This window comes from Mesoplodon densirostris, chromosome 8, assembly GCF_025265405.1.
Source record: "Mesoplodon densirostris isolate mMesDen1 chromosome 8, mMesDen1 primary haplotype, whole genome shotgun sequence".
NCBI classification, from domain to species: Eukaryota; Metazoa; Chordata; class Mammalia; order Artiodactyla; family Ziphiidae; genus Mesoplodon; species Mesoplodon densirostris.
Window position 1 is genome coordinate 81,543,065 of NC_082668.1, and position 25,146 is coordinate 81,568,210.

A 25,146-nucleotide genomic window follows, 5' to 3' on the forward strand; every position below is an offset into this window, starting at 1 on the left:
CCCTCCCCCAGCCGCCCCTCAGCAGCGCCAGTCCCATCCCACATCCACTTCTCCTCCCCTTCACTCGCCCCACGCCCCACGTCCTACCCGGTCGCTGGGGGTTCCTCCCGTCCCCTTAGGTGTCCGTGGCCCCCCACCGGTGCCTGGTAGGTGCCCTAGTTGTGAGGAGACACGAATTCCACATCCTCCTAATATGCCATCTTGAGTCCGCCCCTAAAATTGTTTTTTATACATTACAGTTTCATAAGATGATATTGTTCATACAATGCTCACTGAATCAGGGAGCAAACTTTCATTACTATTACTGTTGGGCTGCACTAAGCAGCCCTGCAAGCCCTGTAATTACCCAGTTTCAAGACGGAAGAAAAAGCCGGGAGTCAGCAACAGAGACATCAGTGGTTTTTTTAATTGGGGAACTTAGACATCTGAAGCAAGGTCCTGGAGCGACACCCCTCCATGTGTGGGGGACAGTGGGAGGACATGGGGCAGTCTTTGCTCCGGGGACAGTGGGTTACCAATTATAGGGGGAATTGACATCAGGTTGGCTCATTGGTTACCAGGAAAACCAGCAGAGGAGCACGCTTCTCACTGCCCCTTTGATAAGCTATCACAGCGGCTAAAGTAATAGCCATTAGCTAAGGCCTGGGGCAAGTATGTGGGGAGGTTAGTCAGGTGAGTAGGGTGTAGGTGAAACAGGCCTGGTCAAGCAGGGGGTGTACAGAGAGCAAGAGAACAGCCATCTTGGGTGGCCTGATCATACAATTACTTTAAAAAAATACTCTTTATTGACTTATTGTAAGTTCCTATACTAGAAAATTTATAATATGAAATACTAGGTTTAGAGACAGATACAGCAGACTATAGTGTAGAAAATCCTCTCTGCATCTCACATGATAGTGTATGGGAGGTAAAATCAATTTCCCTTTACCCTTCTGAGCTCTTGGCTGAGATCTCTATGACAAAAAACAGATGAACAAGAGAAAAAAAAAAGCCCAGAGGTTTATTAACACGAATCCTCATGTATGCATAGGAGATACCCAGAGAAAAATGAAAAACAAATAATTCTCAGAGGTGGCTTAGAACTTCAGCTTAAATACCATCTTCAGCTAAAGAGAAAAGAAAGGTGTGGGGAAACTAGCTACAGGGAGGTTACCAGGAAAAGAAAGATAAACAAGCATAAGATTTGTTATGCAGATTTAAGTCCCTGCCTTCTTTATTGATAAGGGACTAAACTTGTCTCAGAGTATTCATTTCTGTCCTTGGTAGAGAGGGGAAGAGGGACACTTTGGTCCTGTTGTTAGGCAACTGGAGAGTAGAGAGCTTTTCTTTTATCTGTTTCTTCTCAGTTGCCTTCAGTTCAAAATAATCCTTATGCCAAAGTGGCATATTTTGGGGTGGCATATTCTGCTATCCTTCAGTAGGAACTTCCCTGGATAATTCTTTCTCTAAGAAAGAGACACATTGCCTAGAACTTCAAAGGATCAGATATTTTACCCTACTTGCAAGCTAACAAGTAGCCTGCCACAATTTCATAGAAGTTGACAGAAGGCATGAGATTCCTCTGTCAGAGACAAAGAACTTTGTTACTTACAGCACAGGCAGCATGAGCTTCAGGTTCTCATGCGTTCCTTTTGCTCCCAAGTCCCACTGAGTGAAATGGAGCTCCTAGGTGGGGGATGCAGAAGCAGTGGGTTTGAATCAGCATGAAGGAACTCTAAGCTTAGGAAAGTCCTGCTAGCAAACCTAAGCAAACTTTGCCCTGGAAGGAGAAATTAGCTTTGCTATCTTGCAGCAAATCTTCTCTCTGCCCTTGAGGAAAATACTATCCCTATCTTGAAACTACATATGTAGAAATGCAAGGAACCCATGGAGTTTTGAAAAAAATGTAATGCATCGGTAAGGCTAGTATGATGAAAAGAAGATGCACAAAAATTCTGACCAGAGATTTAGACTAAGATTGTAAATGTAAAACACTTGATCCTCTCTGAGTATTTCTTTGAATACGCAGTTAATCAATTAGAATAAAACTTCACAATGATTTGTTTTGCTTTGTAATGCTTTATCACTTGATGCTTTAATGAGTCAAATGTTCTTTCTTCTTACCAAATAGGTTTTACCATCCCCCTTTATTTATTTATGCCAATAATTTAACCTCACTGGCTAAAGTATTTCTTATTGTGTTAGGGGAACCAATGCACATTTTGTCAAGAGTGGCTTGTACCTTAGCAATCTTCCTTTCTCTCTATCTCTTCCTGAGAAAATTAGGTTTCACAAAGTTCAACAGGTTCCTCCTCTGTATGTAACTGACCAACAGTTACTCAGCTTTGCAAGGTTGATTTACTCTGCTAATAGATGACACTTTCTTCCACATCCTTATTTTTAAGAAACATTTTAGCAGTAGTCTTATTCTTCAAAATAATATCATTATGGTCTTTTTGTTTGTTTTTAAACTAAGTCTACAGCTGTCTGGTCCCTGTGTGTCCTGTCCTTTTCAAGCTGGAGCTACAAAATTCACTTGAGCTCCAGAGAAAAGCAGAACTGTCAATGACTATTACTTAATAAATCAAAGTAGTTGAGCATTTAACTTTGGACCGAATGATTAAAAACCAAGCTGTTCCTCGGTGGATATAATTAGGAGGCACAACTTAAAGAGTTAGCCCAAATGTTGAGTCATTTGTCGGGTTGCCAGATAATATATAGGATGCCTTGTATATTATCAGCGTGTAAACAGCGAATAATTTTTTGGTATAAGTGTATGACCCATGCAATGTTTGGGGCATACTCATATTTTAAAAATTTCATTTTTTTTTTAGAATAAAATTTAACTGGACATCCTGTATTTTTATTTGCTAAATCTGGCAACTTCTGGTCACCATTTATCTAACAAACTATGATAACCTTTTGGTAAAACTTGGTGTCAAGAGAGTTTTAGCTCAGAAGCACTACCTTTGGAGTAGAGGTCAAGGTTTCATAGTTTTGATGATGTGACATCAACGCTACGGAAAAATAGATGTAAGTAACTCTTCAAGTTTTGAAATTCACAGATATGTATTCGGTAGCCCAGCTTCAAAAGAGTGGAGGTTAAAAGAAGTCATGCGCTTGCTGGTCTGAGGTTTCTAAGGAGAAAAGAAACCGACCTAGAGAGCCTTTCCAAAGAGGGTGGAAGTTACTGTTGCAAAGGGTTCTCGGTTTAGCGAGGAAAGAGCGCAAGACCCGATCCAGTCAATAAAAGAGGAGTAGGAAAAGACTGGGCGCGTGAAGCCAATCAGAGACGAGATGGATGGGACTAGCCTCGGGGAAGGGGCGGGCTTAGGTGCTATAGGCTCCGAAGGGCCGGTCTCAGCCAATCCGAGCTGAGTAGGGCAGAGCTGGACTCCGGGAGTGGTTGGTCTCGAGGAAGTGAACGGCGCCGCCGGGGAGTCTGTCAACCTCACCTGCGCCTGCAGCTGTACCTCCGCTTTTCTCCCAGCCTGGCGGACGCTGACTCGAAGGGTGACAGTTGACGTTCGCAAGATTGTCATGGCCTACCCGGGATACGGAGGAGGGGTGAGTCCTGGCCGCTTCGGCGCGGCCTCTGCCTCCGCGGGGTGTGGCGCTCCGGCGGGCGGTGCCAACGTGCCGGATCCGCCTTCGGTCGGTCCCTGCTAACTTCGCCCGCCTCTGGTACTCGGCGGCGCCGGGACTTCGCGCCGTGCAGGAAGCCGAGGCTGGGGCCGAGCGGGGAGCCGCAGGTGTTCTGGTCCCTGAGGAACCCTTAGACGAGTCCTTGTGGAGCCAAGGGTGTGGAGTGTTTTTAGAAATTTCTTCCCTGGAATGGAGGAACAAAGCCTCCTTTTTCTTGTTCCGGTAATCTTTTGTGGTCCGCCCTCCGTCCAATTCTCCTAACCCCCTCCTCCCCAGTTTTGCTAGACATCCTTTTCCTGAATTTTTTGACCACTTCTTTTCTGTTCTCTGTGTTGCTTATGAATAAATTAAGGTATGCTAAATGTCTTGTAATGTTTACTATTCTACCAAGGACAGTGTTCTTCCAGACTTTTTGGGTGGGGATGGGGGAGTGGGGAGGTGGAGAAAATTATACTTTCTTACGTAACTGTTTATCCTGCATCACTTTTGGGAGTTGGTAGTTGTGACTGTAGTATCCGTTATGGTAACAGGAAATAAAACAAAATTTAAAATTTCAATTTACATACATATTTTTATTTTAGGTAAGTGTTATAGTGTGATCAGTATTTTCAAGCATAATGATACATTTTAAGCGTAGAAAGCTTATACAGATGAGGAAGAAATAGAATAAAAAATAAGTTCCAAGAATAAAAGGAAAAAGGTAAAATTTCTAAATGTTCCAGAAGGGCCTTTTCATTTCTCTTAAAAAAAAAAAAAAATGGGTGGGAGCAAGTATCAGATCATTATAGTATGTAGATAGCAACGGATACTTTCCAAAGAGTGATGTAAGACATCATTTGTGAATGTCAAGATTTACAGCGTATTAGACATTGCATTCTTTACAACTATTTAAACTTAAGAACGTCATATGTCAACATAAACTGTGGGGAAAGGTATATAACTTTTCAACATTGTTTTAGGGATAGGGAAGCAAATGTTTGAAGAACACTGACATAAGGTACAGCTGGTATCCTGAGGTATGAAGTGGAGTTCTATGCAGCCTGTTGTGACTTATTACACAGTTTATATGTGCAGAATTCTCCAGGGTTACACATTATATGATCTAGTTTAACCAAAGTAACCCTCACAAAATGGACAAGTAGTTGAAAATTTCTGGGACGAAACTAGGGATCAAAGATAATACTAAAGATTCAGAAATGTGCAAAACTACATGAAAATGACATTGCTGACAGTTTTTTTTTTATTTTTTATTTTTATTTTTTTTTTTTGCGGTACGCGGGCCTCTCACTGTTGCGGCCTCTCCCGTTGCGGAGCACAGGCTCCGGACGCGCAGGCCCAGCGGCCACGGCTCACGGGCCCAGCCGCTCCGCGGCATATGGGATCCTCCCAGACCGGGGCACGAACCCGTATCCCCTGCATCGGCAGGCGGACTCTCAACCACTTGCGCCACCAGGGAGGCCCTGCTGACAGTTTTAAGTCCAAGGTTTTCTTCAGTCGCGTTACCAGGTGATGACATTGATGACCTAATGATCAGTTTTGATTCCTTTGAAACTATTGGGAAGACAACTTGAAATATGAATTTATTATAAACTACTTTTCAGGGTTTACTTTGTAGGCTAGGGGTCTGAGTTTCCCTCCATATGGGCCCTTCCACATGGGGCTTGAGCTTCTTCATGCTGGCCATGTTCTAAGAGAGAAACTAAAGCTGCCTGTCCTCTGAAAGTCTTAAGCCTGGAATGCATGTGGTGCAGTTTCTACCAGATAAAGCTGAAACAGGCCCAGCCCAGATTCAAGGGATTAGAGAAAGTCTTTGCCTTTGCAGGGGAAATGTTACAAAGAATTTGCAACCGTCTTTAATCTGGCCACCATCAGGCTCTGACATTTTTGGATTTTGGAGAAGTTGATATTGCGAGACAGGAAGGAAACGTAGATAGAAGGTTATTCCTAAGGCCAGGTTCTTCATATAATACTGCTTGCCTGACTTTGATTAAAAAACATGTGTGCTGAACCCTCCAGGCACACATGGAGATGCCACAGTAGCGGGTCTATAGCCAGTCTCCTGGCACCACCTCAACATGAGCTTTTCGCTAATAGGCTTATATTTAGTTTGGCCTCTCTTCTTAGAAAAAAGTTTTTTCTGTTTTCCTTCTGTGAAGCTTAAGGTGTGAGGGTCTCCAGTAAGCCTTAATTTCTTGGATATGCTCCAGGCCTTGATTGCCCTCCACGTCCTTGGAGGCCTTGGAACCAAAATCTAGGTGTTTGTTTTTTGCCTCAGAGCAAAAGCTGCTTTGGGAATTTTGCTAATCCTTTTACCTCTGGGTCTAGACTTGTCCCCCAGTATTGGCCTGGAAGTTTCCCCATATGAGTGAGGAAATTTTACCTTTTTCCTTTAATATTAAAAAGTAATATTTTATGAAAAAAAATTTTTTTTTAGTGAAGATTGACCTTATCCTACTTACCCTTATTAGAAATAGGAAGTTTTTTTTTTCTTGAGTCAATATTTGTAATTTATAGAATTTAGGTACTTTTAGAAGGCCCATTTCATTTACATTTTCTTTTTTTTTTAAACTTTATTTATTTTATTTTTGTCTGGGTTGGGTCTTCATTGCTGCGCACGGGCTTTCTCTAGTTGGGGAGAGCCGGGGCTACTCTTCGTTGCGGTGCGCGGGCTTCTCACTGCGGTGGCTTCTCTTGTTATGGAGCATGGGCTCTAGGCATGCAGGCTTCAGTAGTTGTGGCTCGTGGGCTCTAGATGCGCAGGCTCAGTAGTTGTGGCCTATGGCTCGTGGGCTCTAGAGTGCAGGCTCAGTAGTTGTGACACCCGGGCTTAGTTGCTCTGCGGCATGTGGGATCTTCCCGGACCAGGGCTCGAACCCATGGCCCCTGCATTGGCAGGCGGATTCTTAACCACTGCGCCACGAGGGAAGCCCCTACATTTTCAAATGTATTGGTAAAGAGGTGTTCATAAGCATTTGTTAATATGTATTTTTTAATTTGAATTCTCTTTGTGGTTATATACACTTCTCTTTTTTATTCCAGAAACTGGCCTGTCCTTTGACAGTCTGTCTCTTTTCAAAGAATAACTTTTAAACAATCGCTTTTTTTTCAAATTCATTATATTGTTTTAATGTTTATTGTTCCCTTTCTTATACTTCATTGCTTCATAATCTAGTTTTTGATCCTTGGGCACATTTCCTGGAGCTCCCATACTTCCTGCATACCTTTTGTCTTTACCATATCCCATGCTGCAGCTTTTCAAACTGCCACTTAAAGGCTCCTACCTTTTGCCTTTTTCCCCCTCTTAGAATTCTTTTCTCTTTTTGCCCATCAATCTCTGCTTATTCTTCAAAGATGCAGATCAAGATTTTTGTTCCAAATGGAATAATGAACAATCTTGATACTTCTTCCTCCTCCAGACTCATTAAAAACAGTGAGTAAAATATCTCTCTAAGATATAAAAAAATGTATACCAAGTTCCAAAGTGAAAAGGAGACAGTAACCAGAGCCATAGCAGGAAACAAACAGTATGTAGTCTCTGGGGTCAGCTTCATATTTGAATCATGGTCTACTTCTTACTAGCCATTTGACCTTAACTAATTCAGGAAACCTCTTGAAGTTACACATCCTCAACTGAAAAAAGGATAGTACTTTCACATCTCACTGAGTTGTTGGGAAATCAGATCACATGGTAGATGGAAAGTAGTTAGAACGGTACCTGCAATATAAAAAGCTCTCAATACATATTAGCTGAGTACTCTTATTGTTGGTATTCTCGTTGTTGTTATTCTTATCAGTTTTGAAGAGGACTATTGTTGGAATTATCACTTTATTGTTCTGTTCATTGATATCTTGCTTTTTAAAAAATAAATATTTTCTAGTGGAGGGGATGTTTCAGCCCTATGCATCTTCCCATGATTCATTCACAGTTTTGTTGTTTTGTATTTACCATGTATTCTATGTATGTGTCTTTAGGTATACCACTTCTTAGTTTTACTCTAGGTGAAATTTTCTTGTATTTTTTACTTTTTGCTTCTTGTATTTTTTACTTTTTTAAAGTGTGCCTCATTCTTAGAGGCTAGAGACTTATTTTTTCTTTAACACTTTAAAACATGTTGGATAACATTTGTTAATGAGCTGAATTAAGTAATGCAGGGCATCTCGCAGTTTGTAGCTAACAGCTTTTGTGATAATTTGGGAGCTTTCAGTAACTCGATTTTTGCTTTTCAGTGAACTTCTCATAAGTATTTTCTTTTAAACCAACTTCAGTGGATAATGGGTAATATTTGTATTAATAACCGTCTCCTTTTTCACTCTTGTAGCTTGGAAATTTTGGCAATCAGATGCAAATGGGACAGCCAATGCCAGGAACAGGGCCAGCTGTGCTCCCTGGTGGATACCCTCCAAGCCCAGCTTATCCGGACAGTTACTCCTCAGCGGGAGACCCCATGTGGACATACTTCACTGCTGTTGCTGACCAGGTAAAATCCTAAATATATAGCACAAATATCAGTTTTAAAAAATGATTGCAACTTAAAACAAATGTCAACTCTTTTATTTAGTGTGTCATTTTAAATGTATATGAAACTTGCATTTTAAACTTATCTAGACTAATTTTCTTCTTGCGATCAGAGATGAGGGTAGTCATAATTATCTCATTAAAAAGTCTGTTAGTTTGATGTCTGACACATTAGGAGTAACCAGGGTGGTGCGTGGAGACTGAGCCAGATAGGATCTGGGAAAAAGAGACCTGTATGTAAATCTCCTTGAGGAAGCTGGGGCAGAGTATCACAAAGGAGACTTGTAAATTGTGGATGTTTCTGGGAGAAGCTTGATGGTAAAGCAAATCAGGAAAAGATAAAGGAAACAAGGCAGAATGAAGGGACAAATACCAGACTAATGAGCAGAGACAGAGATTTATACTTCCGTCTCAGTCACAGTCTATGTCTCTTTTCTTTTATAGTGGTCAAGAATTATTTATTGAATGCATAGAATTTCATAGAAGTTTGATAACATTTTCCATTCATTATTCAATCACTTAAATGTTCACTAGGTCCCATATGCCTTTCTAGAAATAGAGGATATGCCCAGAATTATTACATGTGGCAGACACTTTGTTTTGGCTACCCAAATTTCATTCAAAACCTCCTTTTCCCTTTTCACGTGTGGTAGCGGTTGGAAAGCCCTAATACCATCTCAGGCACCTTTCTATAAAGGTAACCATGTGCCATAAGACTGGCCATTGAGATGTAGGTGTAATTTCTTTGGGATGCTTTCCTTTTCCAAATGAGGAAAGCTTTCCTGGAACTAGTGTTGGCCCTTTCTCCGCCTTCATCCTACCTGCCTGGAAAGGGGACTTGCAGTATGGAGGTGCTGCAGCCATCTTGTGATCTTGAGGCAACAAGCTTGAGATAAAGGCCTATGGATGGGGAATGTGGAAACATGGAAAGAGATTGATGGCCTCATTAAGTTGCCACAGAGTCTTGTTCTGCATAGCCCCAGACTTCTTGTATAAAAACAATAAACATTGATTTGTTTAAGCCCCTTTTATAACATTTTCTAATTGTTTTGCAGCTAAATGCAATCCTAACTGTTGCATTATGCCACTCTTAGCTGCAAGGAACTCTTAAGTATTGATAGTATAATACTGGGAATAAGTATGTTATCTATAGCTGACTATATAATAAATCCATTTTATAAAATTACAACTTAAAACGTAAGAACCAGACATATATATTTAGAGACTTTTTTTGACTTAAGAACTATTTTATTGTAACAGTTGTCAACAATGATTTGCTATGATTGTACTATTTGATACTTTCCTTAAATTTTTCAGTCTTGTGCTTTTGAATAATTAAATTCCATAAGGCCGTGGCCCTTGTCATATTGTCTCTTACCCAGGAGGCACTAGGATTATATTAGTCATTGAATGGATGCATAAACTATCTCATTTTCAATTTCTAGTCCGAATATTTAGACAGTTCTCTTATATGATGAATTTTGTCTGGCTTTAAGGGTTCAAGTGTAGTGTCAGATTTATACATTATGATCCTAGAACCTAGTTACCAAACTCACCTCTGCAGCTATATTCTTTTTTGATAGGCCTCATAATTAAAGATACTCTATGAGAAATGTCCAATTAAAAGTTTCTGCAGGGCTTCCCTGGTGGCGCAGTGGTTGAGAGTCCGCCTGCCGATGCAGGGGACGCGGGTTCATGCCCCGGTCCGGGAAGATCCCACATGCCGCGGAGCGGCTGGGCCCGTGAGCCATGGCCGCTGGGCCTGCGCGTCTGGAGCCTGTACTCCGCAACGGGAGAGGCCACAACAGTGAGAGGCCCGCATGCCGGAAAAAGAAAAAAAGTTTCTGCAGTGTCCCTTTTTATAGGAGGACGTTTTCCTAACACGAATGATTCAGTCATCAATTGATTCAGGGAAATTCTGGTTAGTACCTTCATAAATACACACAGGCACACACACGTATACACACAGAAGTATCTTGATAATACCAACAACTTTAACTTTAATGTGCTCCCTGCTTGCATTTTTCCACACAGCAGCTCTGTGAGGTAGGCAAGGTGGATGTGCTCTTTTATTATAGATGAGTAAGTAGAGATTAAGATTGATTAACCTAACAAATAGGACTTGAACTTGAATATCATTTCAAAATCTTGCTGCCTATCAGTTAACCTAACCAAGGGCAATTGAATTTTTGTTAATTATCTATCTAAAGCTCAATGTTTAATTAGAAAATGCAGTTTTCTACCACTAATGATAGGTAGTTTAGTTGAGGGTTTAGATAGTTGATCACAATCCTCCGCTCAAACTGCCTGTAAAGAGATCCAAAATGATCACTTGGATTTTCTCCTTATAATTTAGGAAGACACTGCTTGTTAGTTAATTAAGATAACATGTTTTTATAAAATGTATGAAATACGAGTATGAAGTAGTGTATGAAATACGAGTATGAAATACGAATATGAAGTAGGGTACCAGGATAATGCTTTCTGATAGTGATAAATAACTTTTAGCAAAGCTATTCAGGTTATTAGAAAAACTCCAAAATTCTATAAAAACGCATGTAAAATAGAATTTCATTCGTTAATTAGGTTTTAGATTTTTAAATTTAATCCATACTTGAATGAGAAATTGTAATAGTTTCAACCTTTTGAAATAGTAAATGAATATGGCTACAAACTGTCAGAAATGACTACAGTTTAGTGAAGAACGAAAGGAATTATCTTCATTCCACCAAACAGCTAACTTGCTTTGTACTAGATACTGGGCTAGGGTCTGGGGATGAAAGGTAAATGAAACTCAGATACTGACCTAGACGATCTCTGTCTAGTCAGGGAGATAGACCTGTGGGAAATGATAACGGTACAGGGAGAAGCGTGCTCAAGGTGAGTGAGTGAAGATGATAGCAACACCAAGAACATCCTCTGACCCTTATACTTGTTCTCTTTGCCTAGAACTGCACTGTCCAAATTAAATAGAGTGTGAGCCACAAATGCAAGCCACATGTGTAGTTCTCAAGCCTCCAAGTAGTGCATTTTAAGGAGTAAAAAGAAATAGGTGAAATTAATTTTAATAGAATATTTTATCTAACTCAGTGTATCAAAAAAGATTAACATTTCGACATGTAATCCTGTAAAACTTGTTAATAAGATAATTTACTCTATGTCGTGGTTACTAAGTCTTGGAAATCTGGTGTGTATTTTACACTAACAGAACATCTCTGTTCAGACTAGGCACATTTCAGTGCTCAGCGGAATGTAGGGCTAGTGGCTTCTATTTTGGACAACTCGGTCCTAGAGCACTCTTCCCTCAATGTCTGCATAGCTCGCTCCTTCACTTTCTTCAAATCTTTCTCAAAATTCACCTTACATATGAGGCTCTGCTTTACCATCTATGTAAAATACCATTGGCCTCCTCGCCGTACTCCACAACACTCCTTCTTAGCACCTTTACTCTGCTGTATTTTTTCCCTCAGCACTTAACTACCATCAGATGTAATTTCTGCTTTACCGCCTCTCTCCCACCACTAAAATGTAACCTCTATGAAGGCGAGGAATTTGTTTTGGACACGGCTTGGTACTTAGTCCATTTAATGGTTCTTGAACATGTTAGGTTGTTCAATAGATATATGTTAAATGGATGAATTTCTTATTCTTTCTAAATGGAAGATACCTGCATTTTCTTAGCATACTTGTTTTAATGATTGCTCTATAAAATTCTTTCATCCTGTATGAATTCGTTCTGAAATGTTTCATTCTTGTGGACTGTCTTTCTGAACATTAGATTTTTCCACATACTTTGGAATATTGGTTCCTTAAACTTGCAGTGAGTGGTTTTTGTTTATTCTCCTCACCACCACCCCTCACCTTTTGTCCCCTTCCATGTTTCCCTTCCTCTCCCCATGTCACCCTTCCGTACCTAGTGGTTTTGTGATTTTCCCCACCTAGATTGTGTCCAGAGTCAGATTTTACTGAAATATAAAATCCTTTGCCTTGAGTTAAGTTGTTCTAATAAATACTTGGGTTTATTTTCCAGAAACAAGCAGACTAAAATACAATAAATAAACCAGTACATACTTTAATATCTTAAAAATGTAAAACTGTCAGGTAAATCTAACAGGCTTGATAGACCTAAACAGGGTCAATATCAAGAGACAAATGAAGTGAATGATGCAAGCACAGGGTCAGATCCTTTGTTTAAAAACTGGATATTTATTCACAGAATTTTTGCATTAATTTTTTTTTAATATTGCATTAAAACATTACTGTGACTACTGAGTTTTCTTAAACTTCCTTATATCTAAAGGTTAGTCTCTCACTTGCCTGATAATGTTTATAATACTCCTTAGAAGTGTTTATAATACTTCTTAGAAGTAGTTTGTAAAAGTTTTGGGGGTTTTTTGGGTTCTTACAAATTACGTGTTTTAAATTTGCCTCCTTAATCCTTTCTCAGAGCTGTTGTTTTGAATTTGTGACAGTGTATGTGATGCTTCCAAGTAAATTACTCTTTATTTCTGTAGAAAATAGGATGAGGTACTGAAACATAATGAGAATATTCAACCTGTTTCACTTCCATTGTGGTTACTTGTTTGTGATAAAAATTTTTTTTTTCCCATAAGAAGGTCAAACAAGAATATTTGGACAAAAAATCAGAGGGGACTCTAAAATTTTGCTGAGTTTAATGCTGTGGAGGAAAAAGATATTTTCTCTTCCCAGTTAAAGATTCAGTATCCTTTAGAAATAATCTCCCCTCAAAATGGGCATGAAAGGAAAGTGTTTGAGACTTCTCTGAACGCATTTTAGCATTTTAGGCATTTTTCTAACTATTTGAAGTATAATGATTCTCACAAGGTATTACTTTGCACTATTATAGGACAGAGTGATCATGCTGTTTTTCAGAAGTAGAAAATATAACATATTTGAAATGCCTGAATAATTTAATAGAATAAAATTTTATTGTGAAAAAAGTATTCATGTTTTGTGATGTCCTCTAATGTGCCTTTGCCGTCAATAATTATCTCTATAATTTTGTAGTTGATAATAGAGTAGTGTTTTGAAGATTGCATATTTATTGATCGGCCTAGAACAGTTAGTTAACATTTTAGTATGCTTTTATACAGCTGATTTTATTAATCAGGTTATAATTATTTTGTAACAGGATGGTGAAGTGGATGCTGAAGAACTTCAGAAATGTTTAACACAGTCTGGAATTAGTGGAACTTTTTCTCGTGAGATCTTTTTTTTCCTCTGTTAAAATTGGACTAGGAAATTCATTTTCTAACTTTTTTGTTTCCATACTTAAAATATTAAAAAAAATTTTTAGCACAGATATACATGCACATAGTTCAAAGAGCCAAATAATTCTGCAAAGCTTGTTATGAAAATACTGTTCAGCATGCATTCCTCCCTCCCCGATGTTAACCACTCGCAGAGAAAATCTCTTTAAAGTTCTTCAGCTAATTCTTTTGAAATTTGCCTCCGTATCTCAAAATAGCATGCCTTTATCACTATTGATTTTCAGTTTTAATGATCATCAATTATTATGTCCTGCGGTGGGTGATGAGGATGTAACCCTCTCACCTGTGTCCCTGTACTCCACACAGGAGCTCCCTCATCCATCTGCTGTTAAGTAATTTTCATTAGCTCACTAATCAGTATTTGCCTTATTGTTACTATCTAAATAAATGCTCTTCCTGAGTCTTGTAATAATATATGATTAATTTTCCTTTTAATGTAACTTTTTGCTTTTTCTGAAATTAATCCTCATCCAGGAGCTTTCTGTTGTGCTTCGTTTTCTGTGCACAGCTGTCATGCTTGCACTCCTGGAGCCCTTTCTTCTCTCTCTTGAGTTGGATCTCCCCTTCATTCCATCCCTGGTTGTCATTTTAAATTCGATAAAATATATTGAATTAGCTTCTTAATAAAAGTGCATGGGAGGTAAATTTTTTGAGACTTTCTCTGAAAATGCTTTCATTCTATCCTCAGAATTAAGTGATTGGCCAGGTATAGAACTCCAGATTACAAATCATTTTGACTTAGAATTTTAAAGGTATTGCTCCATTGTTTCCAGCTTCCACTGTTGCTTTATCTTTTTGTTTCCTGCCTGTGTGTCATTTGTTACTACTGTGTGGAGGCTTGTGAGATCTTCTCTTTGTCCCTAGTCTGAAATGTCACAGTGCTGTGCCTGGTTGTGTGGGGAATGCAGTGGGCACTCCTAATCTGGAAACTCATTTGATTTAGTTCAGCTCTGTTCTCTCCATTTTCTCTTTCTGGAATGCGTCTTAGGACTGGGTCACTTTTCTTACCTTTTCTCTCCTACCTCTTATTTTCCTCTACTTTGGGGGAAATTTCCTCAACTTCTTTTTCTTTTTTAACTATGGGACGCTTCACAGAACAAACTTGCGTGTCATCCTTGTGCAAGGGCCATGCTACTTTCTGTATTGTTCCAATTTTAGTATATGTGCTGCTGAAGGGAGCACTCAACTTTATTTTCGAAACCTTCCATTGAGTCTTTCATTTCTCCTATCATGTTTTTAAAATCCAAGAGCCTTTGTTCTTTTTACATGAATGCGATGTCTTTCCTTATCTCTCTGAGATTGTTAATGTATTTTTTTTTAAGCTTTTTTCTTCCTACATAACCTACTTCCTCCAGTATTTTTTTCCAGGTTGTTTGTTTGGCTGTCTTTCATGTTAGGTGCTTTTCTCAGGTGTCTGATGATCCTAGCTTGCTCATATTTAACTAAAATGCCAGTCAGAAGCCCTGAGAGCCAGGCTGGGTGTTGACTGTAGACTTCAGAGTCCGGTGGTTTGGCTGGGCAGTGTGTCCTCCAACACTGGGTATCAAGATCTTTCGGGGTTTCCTTTGGGGCTGGTTGTCCAGTTGATCTTCTGTCTGGAGCGGAGGAGGGAGGACTCATCAGCGTTCTCAGTCTTTTGTAAATTGTCATTGAATTTCCTTGTTTTAGTAGATAGCCCTGTCCTCAGCTGTGCCTGGTTTTCTGCAGTGCACAGTCCTCTCCAGAGAATAAAACCCCAGATGTCTACTGGCGTGGGAGTAGACAGGGTAGCCATCCATGTAGCTGAAGCAAGGAGGGGATTTGGGGCTCTAAAGGCTCCTTAGATAGACATTCAATCAGTCCTTCGGTTTTTGTCTCTACATTCACACCCATTTTCAGAAGTACTGCCAGTTCTTCAATGTTTGGAGTCTCCTCCAGGATAAACCAGGCTGCTTCTCAGGTTGTCTCATTTCAAGTTCAGGAAGCCACTTTCTCAGATCTAGGTTGTCAACTTAGGTCCACCTACTTTTCCAACTTGCAAAATTTTATTCCTTTGTTTCCTCTCTCATTCTCTTTTTCTCTAAAGGATTACAACTTCTAGAAATTCAGTTTAGTTCTGTCCATTCTAATGGGGTGTGTGGAGAGAGGGAAAATCTGTCAACTTTCCTAAAAATTCTCTCCCTCCATTCTTCTGTCAGAGATATTTAATCTTACATATACTTGGTCCTATTTTGAGATTGACTGAAGGTCTGCTTATTTGATGACTCAATTTTTGTCATTTATTATCATCTATTCAGATTCTCCCACTTAATGAATGTGTGCCATGTTAACTTTAAGGGAAAACAGATGTCATTTACTTGACAAAATGATGGAATGCCATTCCAGAGATTTCTCCCCCTCCTTGCCTGAGTAGTTTTTGTATGAAGGAGCACTGGGCTCCAATCCTGACTCTTCCACCTGTTAGCTAGTGAACGTGGGAAACTTTATCTTTCTGGGCCACAGTTGCTTTATGTGTAAAACTGGGGCTAGGATAGGTTTGACATGTTTATGTGAAGTCACAAAGCACACACTACCTGGCTCATAGTAAATGCTATCCACGGTCAGTTGAATTGTCATTCTGAAAATACTGTAACCACCTATTCTAACATTGACACCATATGAAACATTTAAAGAAAGCTCTTTTAACTTTTGGATTGTTTTATAATTTTCTTTAATGGGTCTAAAATTTAGCTGAAATAGTTTTTTTCTTTAGAAAAAATTCAATATATTTTATCAAATAGCATAAAGTAAAATAATTTTAAGCATTTTTATTTATTCATTTATTTTAACGAGCTACTAGTAAGAACTTTGTAAACTTGACTGTACTGACATATCTCCTTTATCAGGACTATGTGTAATTAGTCGAGATAAATCAGCATGCTAGTTGAATGTAATTGTGATAAGGTTTAGAAAAATTAAATTCTGCCTAGCGAGTCCTCATTTATAGTTCTTTAAATATGAAAGTCTTAATATTTCTAATAATCCCTGATTTTAAGATAGCAAACTATCTTGTTATCTTTATTTCTTCTTCCTTTCTTTTCCCCTCCCCTGAGAAAAAACAGTTTCTTTCAGTTCTGAAGCTCATCTTTTTCTTACTTGGTTGATTGCAGTAAACTACCAGATGATTTACCTACATCCAGATCCATCTTACTTTACTCTCTAGTATGTTCTTTGTCAACAACTGTTTCTGAAATGGAAATTTTAGAATTGCCCCTCTGTTCCTTAAAATCCTTTAGTAACTTCCATTGGTCTAAAACTTTAGGGTAGCATTCAAGACTTTCGTGACCTGGTCCTCATCTGGCTTTCTGAAGTCATTACATGCCTCTCCTTCCCATATATCCCAAGCTTTAACCAAATCTCTAACACTTTCAAGTTTTGTGATCTCAGTGTATGACGACTTCTACTTAAACCTGACTTGGCATTTGTGTTAGGAAGACTGAAGCCCTCCTTTTCACTTGTTTAATTTTCAGTATTTTATAATTGCTTATTTAATTACCCAAATCCCCTTACTAGATGTGAGTAGTATGAAGGTAGTAATTTTTATTTTAGTCTCTCTTTTTTTTCTTTTTTTTTTGTTTTTTTTGGTTTTTTACTATGCATGCCTAACATTCAAAGTTTGTTCATTGGGTGATTGTGTATGTTTGGCAATTTGTAAATGTTTTGTTTTGAAAGCAGAAATTGTTGTAATTTTATATAAGTAAAATCGGGCAGAATTTAATTCAAATAATAAATATGTTTTATAGCCTTCAGTTTGGAAACCTGCAGAATTATGATTGCCATGTTGGATGTATCCTTGACTAAAAATAGAAAATATTGGAATATAGAATATTAAGGCAATTGTTAGATATAAATGATCATAGTAAACTAGAGAGTTTAACAATACTTTGTAACATCCTGTTTGAATTCCTGTTTGAATTCCATTCTTTTCCATTTTTACACAGAAATCTATTTATATGCTAAATTTGGCTAACTCTTGCAGAAGTGAACTTAACAATTTTTTAGTCAATTATTTGGAGTTTTGGGTCTGGGTAGATTCTTTGGTATCAAAACTTATTTTTGTTAATAAAACTATCAGAGAGATAACACAGGAAAAATGGGATTTAATGAATTCAAAGAACTTTGGGCAGCTATTAATGCCTGGAAGCAAAATTTCATAACTGTTGATAAAGACGGAAGTGGTACAGTAGAGCATCATGAATTGAATCAAGCCATTGCTGCTATGGGTAAGAATATTAAATTCTTTAGAATCGATCCAGGTCATCTTTCTTCAGATGAATATTAATTGTTTAAATTTGCTAAGTAATAAAAGGGTATATTATTTCACTAGCTGTTGTCCAATTTGATTTCAAGGTTATAGATACATTCTGATTAAACACCCTTAACAAAACCATTTTATTTCTGAGTTTTCCAAAGATGATCTTTCATACACTCTGGTTGATAAAACAATTTCTGAATTTCCTATGTTGAGTATACTTAAATTTATTCTAATTGTTTGTACTCACTTACCATTTATATTGTATTCTTTTGTAACTTGGTAAGATCTCTAATTTGACAGCAAAGGCTTATCTCAATTACAGGTCTCCATACATAGTCTAGCTTTCTAGCAGTAAAAACTGGTTTTTTTTGTTTTTCTTCTTTTTTTTATGTAGTGTAGAACACACAGCAGACACCGAAAAACCTCAAAATGGGAAGTCTACATTTTAGACTATCTTAAAAGACTGTAAATTTATTTTTAGCATATCTCTGATTAGCTAAGGTTCTCAGTCTGTTTTCTTTCAAAAAGTGATAATATAAATGGTGTTTAACTTGTTTACATTAATGCAATTTTAAGTAGTTTTCTTAATTATATTTACTTTTGTGATTTTATTTACACTCATTTTTAAACAAAATTCTTTTGTAACAGAACTAACTTTTTGAAAGGTTTTAACTTTCAGAAATCTGAACCAAGTGCAAATTATCTCAAATTCCAATTTAAAGTCAAAGCCATGATTAGTTTCGTTGTATCAATAGATGTTTTAATAGGTGGTCATTTTAGGGACAGTCCTGGCCATATAAACATGTATAGGTCAGTTATAGAGTCTTAATTCCTAATGAATTAAACTTGGTTCTTAATTCAGCACAGTGTTGGAAAATTAATATAACCAATTGCAAAAAAAGAAAACCACCGAAGAGTTCACATAGGCAGTTGAGTGTAACAAAGAGGTATTCTGTATTTTTCAAATTTAAGGTCTTCAGATGTATTTTAAGATATTCAAATTATTTTTGCTGAGAATGCTATGGAAAATATTACGAATTTTATCAGTCCCACATCCAGATCATAATTCTCTAATAGAAAGCTCAGGGCTTATTTGCATATAATTACACTAGTTTGCATATATGACTTCTAGTAATTTATACCTTTCCTTTCATTTACTTTTAGCAAGTTTCCTGGATTGTATTTCATTATAGCTATGCATAGAATTATCTTCTGTTGCATTTGTTTTTATTATTTTTCCCTTTGACTGGATTAATGTCTTGTCTAAATCTACTAATTCATTAATATATAAAGACAATAATTCTAGGCCAGCATTCTTCACAGTAAAGTGTACACATCTCATTAAATACATAAGACCATCTGTAGGGGTTCCACAAGTGGAATATATTAATTTATATTTTTAATTACTTTTACTCCATTCTTTTTAAATTTTAGTTTTATATATACTTTAAAATGTAAATAATCAAATAGTAATTCATGTATAGAATTTAAAACTAAATGAATACACATATAATGGGAGTGAGTGATCCAAAACTTCTTACTCGTAGAAGTACACATTCAAAAACTTTTGGAGTCCACTGGGCTAGACAGTAAAGAACCAAGGAAATAGTAAGAAGACTGTGGTTAAGATAAAAATCTGTGAAGAAACAGAATAAGGGTTATAGGACAAAATGGAATAACATTTTCCTATTTCTTCCCCCTCTGAGTAACCATGTTGATTCTCAAATTTTCTTTGACTATAAAAGACACTTGTAAGCAATATAGTCAATGGGAAATATAGGTTTGAATGATAGCAAAGATCACTAATAACCTTTGCTTTGATTTTCTTTTTTTTAGTAGATTTAATTAATTAATTAATTAATTAATTAATTTATGGCTGTGTTGGGTCTTTGTTGCTCTGCGCAGGCTTTCTCTAGTTGCAGCGAGCGGGGGTGCTCTTCATTGCGGTGCGTGAGCTTCTCATTGTGGTAGCTTCTCTTGTTGTGGAGCACGGGCTCTAGGCACATGGGCTTCAGTAGTTGTGGCTCGTGGGCTCTAGAGCGCAGGCTCAGTAGTTGTGGCGCATGGGCTTAGTTGCTCCGTGACACATGAGGTCTTCCTGGACCAGGGCTCGACCCTGTGTCCCCTGCGCTGGCAGGCAGATTCTTAACCACTGCACCATCAGGGAAGCCCTCAATTTCATTCCCTTTTATGGCTGAGTAATGTTCCATTGTATATATATACCACATTTTCTGTATCCATTCATCTGTTGATGGACATTTAGGCTGCTTACATGACATGGCTATCGTAAATAGTGCTGCAGTGAACGCTGGGGTATCATTCCTTTTTATGGTTGAGTAATATTCCATTGTATATATGTACCACATTTTCTGTATCCAGTCATCTGTCGTTGGACGTTTAGGTTGTTTACATGTCCTGACTATTGTAAATAGTGCTGCAGTGCATATTGGGCTACATGTGTCCTTTGAGTTATGGTTTACTCAGGGCATAGTAGTGGGATTGCTGGGTCATATAGCAGTTCTATTTTTAGTTTTTTAACGAATCTCCATACTGTTCTCCATAGTGGCTGTATCAATTTACATTACCACCAACAGTGCAAGAGGGTTCCCTTTTCACCACACCCTCTCCAGCATTTATTGTTTGTAGATTTTTTGATGATTGCCATTCCAAAGCAATCTACAGATTCAATGCAATCCCTATCAAATTACCAATGGCATTCTTCACAGAATTAGAACAAAAAATTTTACAATTTTTATGGAAATACAAAAGGCCCCGAATAGCCAAAGCAATCTTGACGAAGAAAAACGGGGCTGGAGGAATCAGGCCCCCTGACTTTAAACTATACTACAAAGCTACAGTAATCAAGACAGTATGGTTCTGGCACAAAAACAGAAATATAGTTCAGTGGTACAGGATAGAAAGCCCAGAGATAAACCCAAACACATATGGTCACCTAATTTATGACAAAAGAGGCAAGAACATACAATGGAGAAAAGAGAGCCTCTTTAATAAGTGGTGCTGGGAAAACTGGACAGCTACCTCCAGTCCTCCCAGAAACACCCAGAGTTCTGATATTCTTTAAAGAACTATAAAATTACAGGGTTGAAATATTGATGCATTAGAAAAACCTGTGACATACACTAGACCTTATTTCAAAATCAAAATATATTTTAAAAACACAAAAAGATAATTATTTTCTTTTTCCGAGCTACCACTTTTTTACAAAGCTAGAATTGTGAGAATTATGTACCACTTCACTATTAGTAATGAAACCTTTGATCAATTTCAATTGGAATGTGTTTTGTTTCTAATGTATATTTTTATGTAATGAATTTTGAATGTTAATTTGTTTTATGACTTTATTAACAAGAATGCATTGTTTGTTGTGTTCTTTTGATGTTTAGTTTTGGAAGTTTTAATCTAGCAATCCCTTTTTCTAGGTTATAGGTTGAGTCCTCAAACATTAACTGCTATCGTTAAACGTTATAGCAAGAATGGCAGAATTTTCTTTGATGATTATGTTGCTTGCTGTGTGAAGCTTCGAGCATTGACAGGTATGGACCATTTATGGGTACCGTATCATGTAGCTTTTTTCTTGAATGGTGTCCCTCACTTTCTTCAGCAAGTTGATGGTATTATGTATTTTCCCCCTTTATTCACTATTAAATCTAATCAGAGCTTTAAGGCTTTAAAAATTTAGGAATATAAATAGTGAAAAATTGTTATAGCTCAGTTTTGGAAAGTTTTCTCCATATCTCAGTTGCCTGGGACATAAAATCACTTAAGATTTACTTGAGTATAAAATTACTCATTTTTTAGTACCTGGGGACACCAAGTATTTAAAACTATAGATTTTAAATTATAACAGAAAAAGTAATTTTTTTGTTTAAAGATTTCTTTAGGAGAAGAGACCACTTGCAACAAGGGGTTGTGCGTTTCATATATCATGATGTAAGTATCCTGTATTACACTTTTGATATTTATACTGTGTTCTGTGTATGTTTACAGTTGTCAAAAAATTTAAGTGATCTCTGGTTTCAGCACTGGAAATAATATATTTTAGAGACCATATTCTTTATGTTTTTCAGCTTAACACAAATGTAAGATTTAATCGTGGTAGATATACCAATTTGACTTTATAGTAAACATAAAAATACTTTTAAATTTTATGACAGACTTTTGGCAGTTTATGTTCCAAATCATTTTTAAGGGCAAAACTACCATTGCTTTTATAAAGAGTAATTTACTTGTGATGGTCTTTCTTCTAAGAGAGATGGGAAATTTTCATCTATGATAGGTAATGGAACTGTTCATTTCTCATTTCAGATGGTTGCTGTTAACCTGATTCCAAGTTTGTTTTGTTTTTAACTGAAGGAGAGGTTATATTTCACATGTTCTTTAGTGTTTCAAGGTTTTGTTTTATTTTTGTTATGTAGGAGTTATAAGGTCAACTTTACCCTACTAGTATAATACTGGTTTGAGTTACAAGCCTTAGAAGCTCAAAATTTCTCCTCTTGTGAAAATGCTTCTGTGGAATATAATTAATCAAAACCAAAACCATTTTGTTGTTACCAGCTGGTGATTTTGCTTATGTATTAGTTTTTGCAGGGTACTATGGCAATTTGAAAGTCTAGAATTTGAAGGCTGAAGAAATACTGTGAATTTCTCTGCTTGGAAGAAATGAACTGAACTACTTTGAATTAAAGCTTTTGGGGCTTTTCCATGTTCCTGTCTGTTAAATCTCTTCTCTTTCTATGTGTTTTTACTTTAGCTCACCATGCAAAGCAGTAAAAGAGATGTTTTTGTATTTGTAATAGTTATATAAATTTATAACTTTAGAGATATCTGCATAATAAATATTGGTATATGATTAAGTGATATAAATACCTCTTTTAATTTTCTTTCTTACTTACAAAATAGATTATATAAGAAGCCAAATGATGAAAGCCTAGATAAGACTAATTTATACTTACCTGAAGGTTACAAATTATACTTGGAAATTTTGTTTGTAGTTGTTGCTATTTGAGGGTGAGCCAGAAGGGGAAGCCTAGATTTTGCACCATCTTTGTAATAGGGTTTGTTCTTTCATCACATAATCAGAGAACAGAAACTCATGAGTCTTTGCTTGTGAAGAAGAAAATCGTAGTTCCTAAAATTTTATCTTAAATCACCTTAGGTGAACCATAAGTTAAACTATGGTGATAATAAAACTACAGGAGGCATTGTTTTTCCTTTTTAAATTTTTTGCAGTATATATTTTCCTTCAATATGTTTTATTGTCTTCTGTGGAAAAAAATTCTTAATAAACATAACTTTTTTCTCTGCACTTTATAGGTAACCTAAAATGGCATCTTTTTCTAAATCTAGATTTTCTGGAAATGACGTATTTTTAATGAAATGTCAATATTTAAATTTGTCCTTTTAAACTAAGTTGTTTATACATAATGCTGTTAACTGTTTAGAAAGTTTAAAAAACTCCAGTAATCTACCACTTTGTTTAAATGTTCAGAAATTATAAGTTTGACTTTCTTGACAACATTAGCCAGTGATTTTGGCATTAGTAAACCAGTAGGTCTTTACCACTAAGTGTAATGTGGGTCCTAAGCATGGTAGGCATCATGGAAGCATTTCTGAGTGCTGTTACTACAAAAATTGCAAAGTGGAGTCACCAGGTCCTTAGCATTTAAGATTTCTGGTATAAGCTGCTGCAGTTAATCCAGTCCCTTTCTGAGCAAACACCCCGAAGTCTTTCTTAATGAAGTTTTAATAAACCACATTTTTTTCTTACACTTTAACTGAATATCTTCCAGCTTAAAGGTGCAAATGGCATAATTTTAATATGGCTCATGACCAAATTAATATATAGTTTTTCATTAAAAAATTTTTCATTAAAAATGGATGAATGGTAATATCTTGAAAAAAAACCTTTTATAAACTTTCACTTTAGAAAAATCCTAGAAAGGAAGTAATGTATATTCATGTTGATAATTTTATATAATTAGCTGTCAAATTCATTTGGTCAGCTTTATAAAAATATGTGAATAAATAATCCATGTAATTTTGTCCTCTAGCTGTTAATTTTTTTTCATGAACATATATTTGATAATGTGAGAGCATGTTAACTGAGTCATAAAATGATATAGAATTCTAATTAGAAGTGTTGTAGGAAAAAGCTAATGTAAACACACTGTATATCATTCATGTTGAATAAAGGTGATACTGTGACTCAGTAGCATGGAATCTTAACATCCGATTTATACAGGTGGTTGTTACTGTCCTATTCTGAGGTCAATTATAATTTTCCTTATTTGGATGCTCATAGTTGAGGTAAAACTTTTAAAATGGCTTGACATGGCTCATATAAGTTTTGCCAAATGACACTTTGTGTTAGAACTTCTTCACACAATTCTCTAAGTCATCCTTTTCCAAAGGTGTTCCTATGACTTTTGGTCATTGGAGGTCTGTGAAGGAGTTTCCATGACCAAACGTATTTGGGAAAGTCTCACCTTCCTCAGGGAGCTTAATAAAGCCTAAGGTACAGAAAATCTCATTTAATTTTATTTGACCCAATTTTTTCCGAACTTTTTTTTTTTAACCACAGAACCCTGCCTTTTAGCAAAACTAATGTTCCATGCCAATCCAACCCAGTTGTCAGACAGTTCTTTTGCACTTTACATTAGATAGATAATCACATAAACATTAGCCTTAGAGAATATATTACTAGGATTTTTTTACTGAAATGCAATTCACATTTTTGATGCTTTAAAATAATTAATGTAAACAGACATCCATTACTAAGGTAAAAATTAAATAGTTTTACAGGGAGTATGACTGGAATATGAATATAGTTTGGTAGTTTGTACTGGTTAACTCATGCCCCAGTTTTCTTATGATGATGTAAATTATTGAATAATGTACACTCTTAATGTCTAAGTGCTTTTATTTATCCAATAAACATGTTTCCATGTCATTTTGAGAATTTTTTTAATAAACATTCAAATAGCTTGCTGTAAAGTTTTGCATCATACAAAATCTGTTACATATATATTATGAGATGCTTCAGTTCAAATAACAGTGCAGCAATTCACCTATGCCTAAAAGACTGCCAAATGATTAAATGTCAGGTATTACACTACTATTTCGAGTGGCAGTTTACACATTTTAAATTACATCAAGGGGAGATTAATACTATTGGAATCTTAATTTGGTCCACTTTAAATGTTATTTCAAGGACTGCGCTCATTTGATCTATCAAGCATGAATTCAGAAACAAAAAGTAATAAAAAAAGTCAAGTGATATGTCTATTTCCAGAAAAGGCATTTACCCTAGAAGATAGTAAAATTTATCAATGTAGTTAAAATCTGTAATTAAGAACATAAAAAAATTAATTTGTGATTATTTCTTTAAATAAAATATACAAATCAAGTTCACCTGTTATGGC

At 36.7% G+C, this 25,146-nt stretch overlaps 1 protein-coding gene and 1 non-coding gene across 3 annotated transcripts; one reads left to right on the forward strand and one right to left on the reverse strand.

The window, feature by feature from the left end:
- Positions 1-3,372: 3,372 nt before the first annotated feature.
- On the forward strand, positions 3,373-23,602 carry GCA (grancalcin). 2 transcript variants are annotated; one of them, XM_060106380.1, is made up of 8 exons: positions 3,373-3,546; positions 7,944-8,102; positions 13,293-13,362; positions 17,193-17,236; positions 17,525-17,672; positions 21,145-21,258; positions 21,597-21,655; positions 22,304-23,602. In XM_060106380.1, exons 1-8 carry the CDS (start codon positions 3,520-3,522, stop codon positions 22,328-22,330), a joined length of 648 nt encoding a protein of 215 aa, XP_059962363.1. In that variant the 5' UTR covers positions 3,373-3,519; the 3' UTR covers positions 22,331-23,602. The 2 variants fall into 2 exon arrangements, with proteins under 2 accessions (XP_059962363.1, XP_059962362.1); XM_060106379.1 differs by lacking the exon at positions 22,304-23,602 and adding an exon at positions 22,031-22,116.
- Positions 14,505-14,613, reverse strand: LOC132495592 (U6 spliceosomal RNA). The gene has a single exon (XR_009533318.1). It is a non-coding gene; the product is annotated as a U6 spliceosomal RNA (small nuclear RNA).
- Positions 23,603-25,146: the final 1,544 nt, after the last annotated feature.

What these genes read in the sequence shown, in the direction of transcription:
- GCA (XM_060106379.1), top strand. Translation starts at nt 3,520, where the DNA reads ATGGCCTACCCGGGATACGGAGGAGGG. An exon ending in ACCCGGGATACGGAGGAGGG is followed by an intron (nt 3,547 to 7,943) that starts GTGAGTCCTGGC and finishes TCACTCTTGTAG; the next exon opens with CTTGGAAATTTTGGCAATCA. An exon ending in TGCGTTTCATATATCATGAT is followed by an intron (nt 21,656 to 22,030) that starts GTAAGTATCCTG and finishes TTCTCATTTCAG; the next exon opens with ATGGTTGCTGTTAACCTGAT.